Source organism: Tursiops truncatus, chromosome 6 (genome assembly GCF_011762595.2).
Source record: "Tursiops truncatus isolate mTurTru1 chromosome 6, mTurTru1.mat.Y, whole genome shotgun sequence".
Taxonomy (NCBI): Eukaryota; Metazoa; Chordata; class Mammalia; order Artiodactyla; family Delphinidae; genus Tursiops; species Tursiops truncatus.
The window spans coordinates 66,195,755-66,209,178 of NC_047039.1; the positions used below are offsets into that span (position 1 = coordinate 66,195,755).

General features: G+C 35.2%; 1 protein-coding gene across 6 annotated transcripts in view; it reads right to left on the reverse strand.

The window, feature by feature from the left end:
- Positions 1 to 476: 476 nt before the first annotated feature.
- Positions 477 to 13,424, reverse strand: part of PTAR1 (protein prenyltransferase alpha subunit repeat containing 1) — a 48,136-nt gene continuing 35,188 nt past the window's right edge. For 5 of the 6 annotated variants that reach the window (XM_073806202.1, XM_019934722.3, XM_019934724.3 and 2 more), the window contains 2 exons: positions 11,913 to 12,217; positions 477 to 9,770 (listed from right to left, as the gene is read on the reverse strand). In XM_073806202.1, the coding sequence (XP_073662303.1) occupies positions 9,428 to 9,770; positions 11,913 to 12,217 (648 nt within the window). In that variant the 3' untranslated portion in view covers positions 477 to 9,427. The remainder of the gene's footprint in view (positions 9,771 to 11,912; positions 12,218 to 13,424) is intronic. The other variant, XM_073806204.1, reaches the window with a different exon arrangement.

Sequence of the window (13,424 nt, forward strand, 5' to 3'; positions counted from 1 at the left end):
ATGGGGATATATGTATACATATAGCTGATTCACTTTGTTATACAGCAGAAACTAACATAACGTTGTAAAGCAATTATATTCCAATAAAGATATTTCAAACAAAAAAGAAAACATGGGGTATAACACTGAAATAACCAAGTAATTCCCTGCTTCCTACGTTCATCTGAAGTATATTGGAAAAAAGCATATGTAGTCATAATGATGATTTCACAAGTCAGCTAGTCATCGTTAATGCACCCTAAAGACAACTGCGCTCTAATTTGTTTTTGGCATTTTTTTTTAATGTCCTAGACACAAGTGATATGTTTAAATTCTTTTTACAAATGTAGGTAATCAAATCATTGGCTTCACACAGACAACAGTTCACACCTCCACCCAACTACCACTATCACAGCAATTAAACAGGACAAATTGGGAGACTGAAGTTGAGTTTAAAACACCACCACAAGTAAAAATAAAATCACACTTAACACTCATTTTAGGAGATGAAAAATTTACTTAGAAATTGCAAACATTTAGCAAAGACAAGACATAAACACTATTTTCCATATTCTACAGAAATACAATAATTTATAGCTGGCTTGGTACATGGTCACATGATAAAAACAAATATAATGGAAAAAAAAAGTTCATTCTACTTTTCTGCCACTTATTACAACTTAATATGTATACCAGTAAGTACTGGAGGACAGCTGCATAGGCAGATTAGAATCCGAGGGCTGTTTGTTAATACATATTATTGTATTATAACAATAATATAAAAACAAAATAGGTACAGATATATAATTAACATGCAATTTAAGCTATTATTTTGAAGAAACAGGACAGAATTTAGTGAACACATTGAAAAATGTGTTGTTAATAATATGTTGTTATAATCAGCATATCGTGGTATTTTACATGCACAGAAATCCTTCCTTCTTAAATAATGCTTGGCAAATTGAAACTGGTTGACCCTACTTCTAGAGAAAATTTTAAATGAAGACAAAAAAACGAGTGGACAATTCTGTTCGATGCTTTTCTAAGTATACTAAATAATTTTTAAAGTACCATAATTTCATGCCTACCTCACCACCTCCAATTTAAAGTAAAGCCATACTTTGTATTCTATGAATCTACACTGTCCAGTATAGCAGCCCTCATCCACAAGTGGCTTTTTGAGTATTTAAAATGTAGCTAGTCAGAACTGAGATGCACATGAGTGCAAAATACACGCTGAATTTTGAGGACTTACTATGGAGAAAAAAGAAGGTAAAACACCTCTATTTTGTATATTGATTACATACCTAAAAGATAACATTTTTAATATATTGGGTTAATTAAAATATTAATTTTATGTGTTTCTTTTTTTAATGTGGCTACTAGAGAATTTTAAATTACATATGTGGCTCACATTTATTTCTACTGGATAGCACTGATACAGATGTCTATAGTCATTACATCAGCCTTAGCACTTAGCATCACATTTAAAGAGCTCTGGAGTACTAACTCTCAGAACACCGTAAACACACTCTGTATGTACGTTATTGCAAAATTTATTTTTATGCCTCTGCAATTACACATTTTAAGTGTAAAAAGAATTCACAAAATATTTAATCCTTAAAAAACGTCAACTAGAATATGGTTAGAGCTAAAGGAAATTCAATGCAGACTGTTATATTGGGGGAAAATAGTTTAATAGTGAAGACAATTAGTATCTTCAGTAAAATAAGTTAGCCAAACTTATCTTTAATGCCCAGGATCTGACCTTGCACCACAGATCATACATGTAACTTGTCCATTTAACCATAACCTAAAAGAAAATCTTAAAACAACACTGATTGCAACCTACTTAAATGCTCCATTTTCTGGAGAATCTTCAAGCAATGTAAATTAACACACATAACGGATTCTAATAGCAGAATATAGTAGCTAAGAACTATCCCTTAAAGTCTCTCAGTGTTAAAGTAAGCAACTACCTAGTGTCCAAGAGACGTGGATTGAAAAAAAGGTTTTTAGAAGCTATTAAAAAAAAAAGATCATTGCTCTTTTATCATTTTCTTCCCCTCCTCCTTTTTTAGTTTTTTTGTAGTAGAGGATATAAATATTTGGTATATTCATAATACCTCATCTTTTATTTTGTCCAACTCAAAAAACAAGTTAACCTAGTACATACTCCATTATTTTCCTAGGAACAACAAGCACCAAAATACAATACCAACAGTGGTGACCTCAGTCAGAAGCCAGCGTCATAGCCATGCATCAAGAACCTCGCCAGGAGGCAATGCCTAAATACGCTTGTGCTGCACACGCTGCTTCTCACAGCTCAGGTTGGAATGCTTGTTTTTAAACTGTTTAAATCTGTTTGCATTAGGTAAAGTCTGTCAAAAATGCTCTGAAAGCCACAAATTAATAGACTCTGAAACGACTATATTATTCATAAAAATTTCTCCTTCATTTTGAACATGTTCTCAAAAAACAAGTAGAAGTTATTTAATATAACTTCATACCTTACCATGACTACTTTTTTTTTCCCCCCCCCGGTATGCGGGCCTCTCACTGTTGTGGCCTCTCCCTTTGCGGAGCACAGGCTCTGGACGTGCAGGCTCAGCGGCCATGGCTCACGGGCCCAGCCGCTCCGCGGCATATGGGATCTTCCCAGACCCGGGCACGAACCCGTGTCCCCTGCATCGGCAGGCGGACTCTCAACCACTGCGCCACCAGGGAAGCCCATGACTACTTTTAAGACACTGGAAAGTAACCAAGATTTAGGGAGAAATAAACAGTACCTATACTAGATAATACTAGATATACCAATGATTGCAGAAGACTACAGCAGTTCTCTCTAGAGTTCAGCAGCCTATTAAGACATTTAATCACATTTATGAATGTGCCTTGCACAAAGAGATACTACTTAAACTTTTCACATCTCCTGTCTTCAGACCATTTCTACATAAACAGCATTTTTATTACACGTTACTAACTCCAACCTAAATAAGCCTAATAATTCATGTCAAATGAGAAAATTTTTCAGTTTCAAACATATATTACTCTAAAAATATACTCCTCAATGAAAAGATGACAACAGTCTCCTTTCTGAAAGCTGTTACTTTGATGTTAGATTAATAATGAACTAAATATTTATTAAGCACCTACTATGATTGCATTCAGCCTATACTCATTCTTCAACCAACAAGAAAAAAAATATCTGCTCCAAATGCAAAATGACATTTGTGAGGGAGGATAACATATTAGCATTTCTAACAGAATGCTGTATGAGTCAATAACTGGACATGTGAAATTGTTCATCCCTATGACACTGAAAAACCTCAAATTTATTACTGATCACTTTATAAAGATAAATAAACATTTGAAGTATGCTGCATAGTACTTTGAGGAAAGTGACTGCCATACTTTAAATTAAGGCTGATGCCCTAAAGGTATGGAAGAAAAGTCAAAATGTCATGGTTCGCAAGCAACCGAAGACTTACTATAAACAGTTTACAGCAACATCTGGTTAATTCAAGCAAATGGGCACTTGTGTTAGGTTTCCAACTTTGCTTGAGGGGGCTGGTCTAATAAAGAAAACTGCCTTTAAACAGAAGCACTTCAAGCAAGTATGAAAATAAAAGTCCTTTGGATAAAATTCTTTGTAAAACCAGTATATAAGTTGAAATTCCAAATCTCATTTAAATATATATACATATATGTGAATACACACACATATGTATGCCTTAAAAGTATCTAAATTGCACTTACAATGCTGTACAGCTGTATATCTTTGCCTTGTATGTTTGAACCTGATTATGTATCTTCAGCACAATACTGTATTTCTCCTGAAGTTAAGAATGTGGACAACGATGATAAGACAGAGATAAATAAGCTAGTTTCAACTTTCTAGCCTTTAACAATTCTGACCTGTTGAATTCCTATAAGGTGCAAGGCTTTATGCAACATACGGAACGTGTACTAGATCTGACACAAAGCACTCTTTCAGGGAAACTGAAGTTTTAAGAAGCAAAAGAGTTGTCAGTTTGAAAACCAACAGTAATCACTTTCTCAATAGAATTTCTAAAAACTGAGATTGATGTCAACTAAAGCACTCCTACCTCTGCAAAACATGGAAAATAATGCAATACAGAAGCCATTTCCGTAGAAGACACGTGTAAGAGAACATTCATAATAGAACCACAGGGATTGAAGCAGTGAGACGAACAATGAGGCAGTCAGAGAGCTACTGCACTGGTAGTAGTTTATAAAAAATACTATCTATACTAAAATTTTAAGAGCTAGTAATATACTTAGCATATTTTTGCCTTTTTTTGGCCACTGAATATAAAATTTTATCCTAAATTTACTAAATCTCCTACACCCTGAGAAATAATAACAGATTAATAAAAAGAAATGCCAGGGTTAGCTTTGTGGACCATATTATTGTCCAGAAAGCACAAGCTATATATAGGTAATATTCTTGGAAGCACAAGATTTCATCAGCAGAGTAAGCTGCTGCTCTCTATTTTTTTTTTTCTTTTTTTAAGTAAAGGGTTGGTTTTACAGTGTTAACATGGCCTAGTGAGAATACAGAAGTCAAAGTTGGGAGCCTGAAGTCCCTACCCCCCAGATCCACAACTGACACAACAGTTTTCTGTTTCCACTATGAACATGACCTATTGCTGTCCGTTAGGAATACATTATTCGACAGTTCTCCGAAAAGCACTTTGGCATCTCAAGCTATATATTTTAATGAAATTACAATTAACAATTATTGGCTATCTGGAAATATGGAACTCCTATCCCTCCCCTCTCCATACCCAAATACATAAAAAGCCACATTTTAAATTTCATCTCAGTATTTGCCTCTTTTCCTCCAATATTTGAAAAGATTAAGGTTCCATTTTTCCCCCCACTCAACTATCTTACGTAGGACTAAATTTGGGATGGGGTTCTTAAAAGTCCTTAAGATGAGGCAAAGGATTCATTTAGGACAACTGTATGGCGCTTCTTTTAGGGCAGAGGGCCACTGTTTCCCTTTAAACATGGGCTGCACAGGGTTTTTGGCTGATCTTTATGCATATGCCGTCCTCTAAATGTGAGGCCTCCAACCCCAAAAACATCAGTTGTCACTGAGAAAGAACTAATTCTTCCTGGTAGGGTGCTTAAAAATGATAACTAATGACATGCAAACCAAAGCATCCTTCCTGCTCTTATCAGTAACTCACTTAAGGATAAAATATTCCATTGGGCCATGCCTAGCAAGTGGAATAAATAAAATAATGAGTCAATCAACTGTTTAATAAAATTTTCATCCTTTGTTTTCTACCTAAATGTTAGACTTAAATATAATCTTGCTCCCCCAAAAAGAAAGGCACTCGAATGAACACAGTATATACAGTTATTTTTTAAAAGACACTGTGTGATGGTAAGGAGAATTCTCAGGGTTGATTTTTCCTGCTCACTGCCTTTATAACACTGAATTTGCCTATGCTTTCCTGTGCCTCCATGAACTTCTCTAATAAAAAGGAGCACATTACAGAGTATACTCAAGTACAGGGAGGCGGCAGCACGTAAAGTGCTAGGGTTTGCACAGTTCTATTTGAGAAATTTACTTAGAAGACAAAAAGTTCAGTTGTTACAATGCTGCTCAAATTTTCTAGCATACTTTAGATATTTTAAAGTTTTAAAATATAATTTTCTAGTAACAAAATAACTAAGCTCACAAAAGCTTTTTGCAAAAACAAAAGTGTTTCTTACTTCCTTTGATAAACTAAATATTTAGCATCTTCTCTAATACAGGGGAACTAAGGTAGAAATGAGATTGCTGCATAGCAAGTGGTAGTTGCATTCCTAAATTATATTTAGCCCTCATGTCAGATACCATCTTGTGCTATTAAGAGAAAAATACTAGGCTGACAATTTGTTCTCAAAAATATTAAAAGTTTTTACACACATGTAGGTATGTGTCTAAACAAGCATGAATTCACATGACCTGAATATATCTAAATGACACAGCCTACCACCATATATGCTTTCCTACAAAATGCCACATGAAAATCCAAGAACTTTTGTTTGCACATCTTGTGTTACATAAGCCCTTATCTGAAGACTTAAGTGGCTTTGAGTGACCTCCTGTATATTTAATCCGATAAATAATGAAGCCTTTAATTTAAATTAGAATTGTACCATAGGAATAAGAGCTATGACTCAAAAGTCTGGGCCCAGAGTTTTCAAAGAGGTAATAAAATGCTAAAACCTAGAAAAGAAAGGGTTTTGAGTCTAAAATGACTATTCATGCACAGATACAGATCAACACGTCTTTGAAATCAGTTTCCTCAGATACTCCAAGAGTGGCTATGGCTCTATTGGCAAGATCTGTCCTCCAACATCATAAGTGAATAGAAAGTAGTGTTCTTGCAAATGTTCTTCATTTTTCTATGAATTTTTAATATACATTATAGTACAGTTAATTGATATTATACAGCTGCATTTCTTGGCTGGGATTTAACAAGCATAAACAAAGTAGTTTAATGCAGGAAAAAAATCTATATTAACTTATTCTATATGCAATAGCTCCCCCTAAGTATCATGAAGGCAGAGTACATCATTCATTCACAATCCATTGCTCTATTCCATCAATTTCTCAATCATAACTCACTCTATGTATCACTCATGATTGACCTTTCTCATCTTCAGTTAAATCATTCATAAATTTAATAAATATTTAATGAGTCCTTACAATGTGCAAGGCACACAGAATCTGGGAACACCATGTTACCAAAATAGGTACACTTAAAAAAAAAAAAAAAAGTCAGGTTGGGGAGGGGTAGTGGTAGAGATATTTACAGATCTTATTGCTTTTTTGCTTGTCAGTAGTATTCTTGATCCACAGGATGGCCTACAATTCTTCCAGTGAAAGATGGATGACATTTGTGTCAATCTAAATCATCTTTTCCTTTAACAATGACATATTTATAGAAAAATAAGTGAAGACTAATGAGTCCCTAAAAATAGACACATCCTTTCCACTGCATGAGCTCATTCATTCCAAGAGATAATATCATGCTACAGCTAGTGAGTTTAGATGTGAACCATTTAGGGAAAAAATACAACCATCCAGGGCAATACTAGGTTTTTCAGTGAATGAACACTTGAAAACTGCAAATTTTAGAAATAAAGCAGCACACAAAAGTCAGATATAAACAGTATCCTTTGGATATTTGTATTTTTACTCCCTACTTAAAGCTATTAGGAAGACAGGAGACCAAGATATATTAAAGGACTGCATGGCTTCATGTAAGGGTGGGTTAAGAGACTTAAAACACATGAAGGCAGTTAACATCAAAGAAGGGCAAGAGACTCTGTGGAAGGTATAAAAAGATGTGGAGCATTATCAAATTTAGCTGATGTTTCACAGAGGATTGTCTGTATTCATGTCTCAACACTCTCACATCAAAGCATAAGAAGCCCTACTACTTAATACTTAAAATGATGATACTTAAAATGATGCTTGGAAGAATGGTAATACTGAGTGAGGCCAGAATTTGGCAACATATATTAGTGGAATGTGCTAAATCTTCCATGTCATCTGTGTGTAGTCTGCCCCCCAAGCCCCACAGGTGCTAAAAATCATAAATTAATAGTTTTATCCATAGAAGTCTAGGTAGACCTTGAGGTATTTGAATCAAAATATGCTTTGTACACAAAGGGTCATAGATTTATGCTCATAATGCCAATCATTTTCTCACCTAAATACTATAAAAAGCTAAAAAAGGGTAAATTTTGCCCTAAGAGAGAAGGACAGGCAGCTTCTGTCTACAAGGACCAGTCTAGACAATTTTTTTGGTGTTCTTAAGTCTCACTTGACAGTTTGCCACTCAACAAAATCATGACATACAAGTAAAGGACCTATTCTTTTCCCTTAAAGAAATGCTCCTCACTCAAGTCCAGAGTCTCCGTAACAGTGGTATAGGAGAGGTCTGCTTTTCCCTACATCTGTCTTCTCACCCTACAGGTGACCTAGCAAATAAAGAGGAAAACAGGCAAAGCATAGTGGTCACACTTGTTTCTGCCACTATTACATTTCAAACACACACAAGATAATAGACAACTTCCATCATTAGGGGAACTTTTAGAGGGGCAGTTCATATTCATATTGTGTGTGTGTGTATGTGTGCGTGTGTTTAATGGGGTATGGAATTAACTGGAAACAGAGAGGAGATTATGTTTAGTACACATCCATGAAATACAACAGATAAGGAAAAATATACAAAAGTGGAGATGACAAAAAAATCGAATGGGAAAATAAAGAGAAAGGTGTGTGGAAAGAAGAAATGCAAAGCATTCTTTCATATTAAGACATTAGACATTACCTGGAACTTTCCCCACACCTGCCTCACCTACCTAAAAAACCCAGCCCTTATTATTGAAAAGATAAGATACAGCTAAAAGGTGGATACTTTGGTACGTTGTCCCTGATAAATTTAGTATCAAAGTTTTTAAACTGTTTTATTTTTTAAAATAAAGACTGAAGAACTAACCTTCAAAACTATTCATCCCCCCTGGCTTTTGCCAGTAAACTTCTAATAATCACTTCACAAAAACTTTACAGTTTATCCAGTGTATCCTTAATAACTTAAATTTTAAAAAGGAAGATTTTTAATGGACACATTTCTATGCATAAGCTTCCCATTTTTCATGGTGAATCTGGAGGAAAGTAAGTAGTAATAACTAAAAACAGCATTCTAGGTTTTTTTAAAATTGATTTTAATTGAGGTAAAAACAACCTATCAAAGCTAGTAGTAAAAATAATTTTCTACTACAATTACATAAACTCTTAAAATTATTTTTTTTAAAAATAACCATTTTTAAAATGGACTATATTGGAAGCATGTTGTTCATATAAATTCCAATACTTCTGACTTTGGTTATGTTGGTCTATGACTTGAGTAGAACATACTAGAGAAAGAGAAATGGTGTGTATTTTCACACATCCATCCATCTGGCCATTTGATTCTCAAAACAACAATTAGATCAAGTAATTTTGAATTTGTATTGTTCTTAAGCTAAACTACAACATACATTTTTAATTTAAAAAAAAAAAAAACTAGCCTATGCAGCAACCACACTGAGGTGGGTTGAGGTGTGTGTGAACCAATCTGGAGAACCAAATGAGAAAAGCCTCAAGTACAGGAATATAAAGGATGAGAAGTTTAAAAGAAAAAAATTAAGACTCACTGTTCAGCAGGAAGGAACTACACAATTATTTTATCCCCAAAGGAATGCCAGTTCTTAACAAAATAAATAAAATTAAAGATTTACTATGGACTTTTAACCTAAAGATGAAGCACATATTGTTAGACAATAATAGCAAACAGTTCATGCAACTATGTAAATAAGAAAGGAAAGCAATATTGCACTAAAAGGGGAACCTTGCAGGACTAATCCACCTCTTTCATTGACTCAATGTAACCAGCCATTTCCTGTATGCATTGGCAAACCTGGCCTGCTCCACGTTCCGACAGGTGGACAATACTTGATCGATGAACCTGTGCTCCATTTCCAGGCCCAGGGAGTCTGGAGCAGGGGTCCGCTTCAGGCGTTTGGTTTCCTGGGAATAGCCTTGCTTGCTAGAGTCACTGAGTCCATCCACCTCCATTGCCTGAGATGTATGCGGTCCTGCTGGGATGAGGTGCAAGTCACTCAAAGTCCCCCCTGGGTTGTCTGCAGGTGACAACTGGACCACGCTGTGAGGAAACCTACCATTTAAGTGATGCTGAAGGTAGAAAACATGCCGCCTGTGAAAGAGGAGGGTAAGGAAGAGAATAGAAAAAGAAAAATCACATCACAAAGTCAAGCTTTTCAGAAAAGACAAAAAAGTCGATAATCTTAAAACATACAGTACTCAGTTCAGTGCCCCCTTTGTAACCCAGAGCTATCTGGGGGAAGGAGGAAGAATAGTTAAGATGTAGTCTCTGGGTATTTGGACAGAGCCTCACAAACCCAGATTACTGGTTTGTGAGAAAGAATACTACCCCGAAGGTGTTTAAAAAAAATGGACTGAGATGATGACAATCACTTGGTGTTGTTACACCTGTTACTATAATATGAAACTAGAAATGGGTCTTAGCTCAATCTCTGCTATAAGTTAAAATATAAAACAAAACCAAAAATTAACCTCATTGATATCCTAAAAGACAAGTGATTTTCAGAAACAAGAGAATTAAATATTAGCTCCTCTAGAGGCTTAGTGTATGGCCTCTATCCAATACTTTATTTAATAAGAACAGAACTGCTGTGGTTGGACTTATTATCTTAGAAACCCTCTGAATTCTCCCCTAAATCCAGCACTATAGTCTTATTAAACACCGACATGCAGTAGGGATGTGCTGGGCTCTGAGAAAAGTATGTTAAAAGACACAGTTCCTGTTCTTCCTCTAAGGAGAGTTCTCCTGCCCTTAGAATCATCTGGAGTTATTTGTTAAAAATGAAGATCCATGTGCCTAATTTCCAAAATTTGTGACTCAAAGGGGTGTACATCTCTGTACAAAATAAGGTAAACTACCTTAGGTAGTTTCTAGGTTGTTATACTTCATCATTCATATTAATAACCCTAAGCCCTTAAAAGAGAATTCTATTCATTTTCCCAGCTTATTTGGGAGCAGACAAAGGAGCATATAACACCCATTTTACAGAGGACAAATCTTAAAAGGGCTGATAAACTGCTTAAGGGCACTGAATCAGTAGAAAATATAATTCATTCCTGTAATATACAGGTCATCCCAACTGTCTCTTCTCCCTACTCCAAACTCCAATTAATTTTATATAAAAAAAGAAAGTTTCTGTTCTAATGATCTAGCTCTCTCTCAAACACAAATATAATTTTTAATATTCTTTGAGTCTTGCTATTAATGTGTCTAAATATAAAACAGCAATAAAAAATCGGTAACAACAAAACATGCAAGTCAAGATCTATCTTCTCTCCTAAAAATGTGTAATAAAAATGTTTTGTTTTTAAGGGAAAAAGAAAATTCTGTATTTATGAAGATGCCAAAGAGGGGGACTGTCTTCCATCTTCTAATATATCTTCCAAATATATTTAGACTGGAAAAAGGGAACAAATCACATTTAACTTAAAAAATACAAAATATTTAAAATGCCTACCTCCTGCCTAACACAGGCAACTCTTTTGTCTACAAACAGAATCCTGTAACTTGAAGTAAAATCTGTAGATATAATGCCAGAGATGCCTCCAACTAAATGATAATCCAAAATAAATCAATCGGGGGTTCCCATACCTGGATTTCATTTCAACATGAAAAGTACAGTCAAAGGTTCTTAAAACTCAAGTTATGAGGTTGCTAACCCTCTTTCACTCCTTCCTAATAATCCTGATTCACTCCCAAAGTACATATTACTTTAAAAAAGCAAAAAGTGTCAAGAGATTATACTTAAGGTAAAGTAATCTGCAGGCCATCACGGTTGGGAAGAACAATAAAAATGTCTAACTATTCTCAGGGTCTAATCAATGGTCTCAGCCCTGACTGTGCATCAAATTTACCTGTCAGGGTTTTTTCTTTATATTTTAAAAAACAGATGGCAGCACTCCATCCCAGATATGCTAAGTATCAGGATCTCCAAGGAGGGAGTCCAGAAACTTTCTTTAGTTTGAAAGTAACACACCTTATTCTGTGGCGCAGTCAAGGATGAACGCCACCACCTTGAGCCGTTGGCAAAGATCTGCATGAGGAACTTCATATTGATCATGACCATGAGCAGGAGTATATGGTAACACAAACTCCTCTGAAGCACTCAAGCAAAGTTCCACAATCAGATTACCATATTTACCCAAGTAGGCACGAGTCAGATGTAAGACCTTCTGTAGCTCTCATAAGGACACACACAGTTTTATGCAGGAAATAGATCTTCCTTTCTCTTACCTATGACACCAAAGGGTTTCATGTCCTGGGTAGGAATCAATAAGATCAGTGCTGAATTCAACTTCTTCTTCTAGAAGATGGGGAAGATTTACCCTTGATTCCTCTGCTGAAGCCACTGCTTCTTCATCTTTTGGAAGAACTATAGCTGGCTCACTTCTCAACGTATTTTGCTCCAATACAGAACCATCTGTCACAGTTTGGCTAACCAAAGACTTTAATAAAAACTGGCGGTAGTGAAATCCACTGTGGTCTGAAACATGCATGGACGCCCAGTGTTTAGTAGAAGATAGTTCATCAAGAAGAATCTTGTAGGAAGAAAAAAGGGAAGTGAAATAAGGAATTGCCAAAGGTTTTACTTTCTCCATTAATGCTTTGGATTTCTCTTCTGATTCATTTCTTGTTTTGACAACACCATTCCTACCAATATTTTGTATATAATGCCCAACACAGTGTTGTCATTTAGTGGAAGCTTGCACTTAGTGGAAGCTCAGTAAATTCTAATTTTCCCTTTCTTTTATAAAGTAATTGATTTTTTTTTTTTTTTTTTTTTTTTACTGCCGCAGAATTTACGGACCTTTCCCTAGACTTTGATCACATTCTGACTGGCACACACATAGAAAAGACAGATTCTAAAATAATGATAGACATTTGGGTGTTCATTTTCAAGTAATGCTTATATTGAAGGAAAAATATAAATTCAGAGATCACTTTGGTGGAAACTTTCTTTTGCATTTAATGAATCTGTATTATACCTAATTTACTATTTGTTCAACAATAGACTCAATGTAATTATTTCTTCTTCACTGTAAGTGTCATCAGGGCAGAGACCATGTCTGTTTTGTTCACTACTTAATTCTAAGGGTTTACTACAAAAACATGATGCAAGAATAACAGGAATTTTCAAGTGCTCATGACTTTCACTATCTGTCTCAAACTTACTTAACATCAATGATAAATGGCTTTTTTAAGTAGTTAAGACAAAATTCAGCAGTGAATTCTTTAAATCTGCAAACTAAAGAATTTCAAATGGAATGATAAAAAGAAAAGCAGCATTTATGAAAAAATAAGAGTGGGATTGCTGGATCATATGGTAGCCCTATTTTTAGTTCCTTGAGGAACCTCCATACTGTTTTCCATAGTGTCTGCACCAATGTACATCCCCACCAACAGTGTACTAGGGTTCCCTTTTTCCTACATCCTTGCCGACATTTGTTATTTTTGATGATAAACTTTTTGATGACAGCCACTCTGAGAGGAGTGAGGTGGTTTTCATTTGCCTATCTCTGATGATTATAATTTCAAAACATTTTCATCCTCTCCAAAACAACCCCTATTCCTATTAGGAGTCCTCTAATTCCCCATTCCCCCTATCCTCTGGCACCCACTAATCTGCTTTGCTTATTCTGAATATGTCATATAAATGGAATACTACTTTCAATCAGCATATTGTTTTCAAGGTTCACCATGTTATAGTATTTATCAGAACTTCATTCCTTTTTTATGGCTGAATAA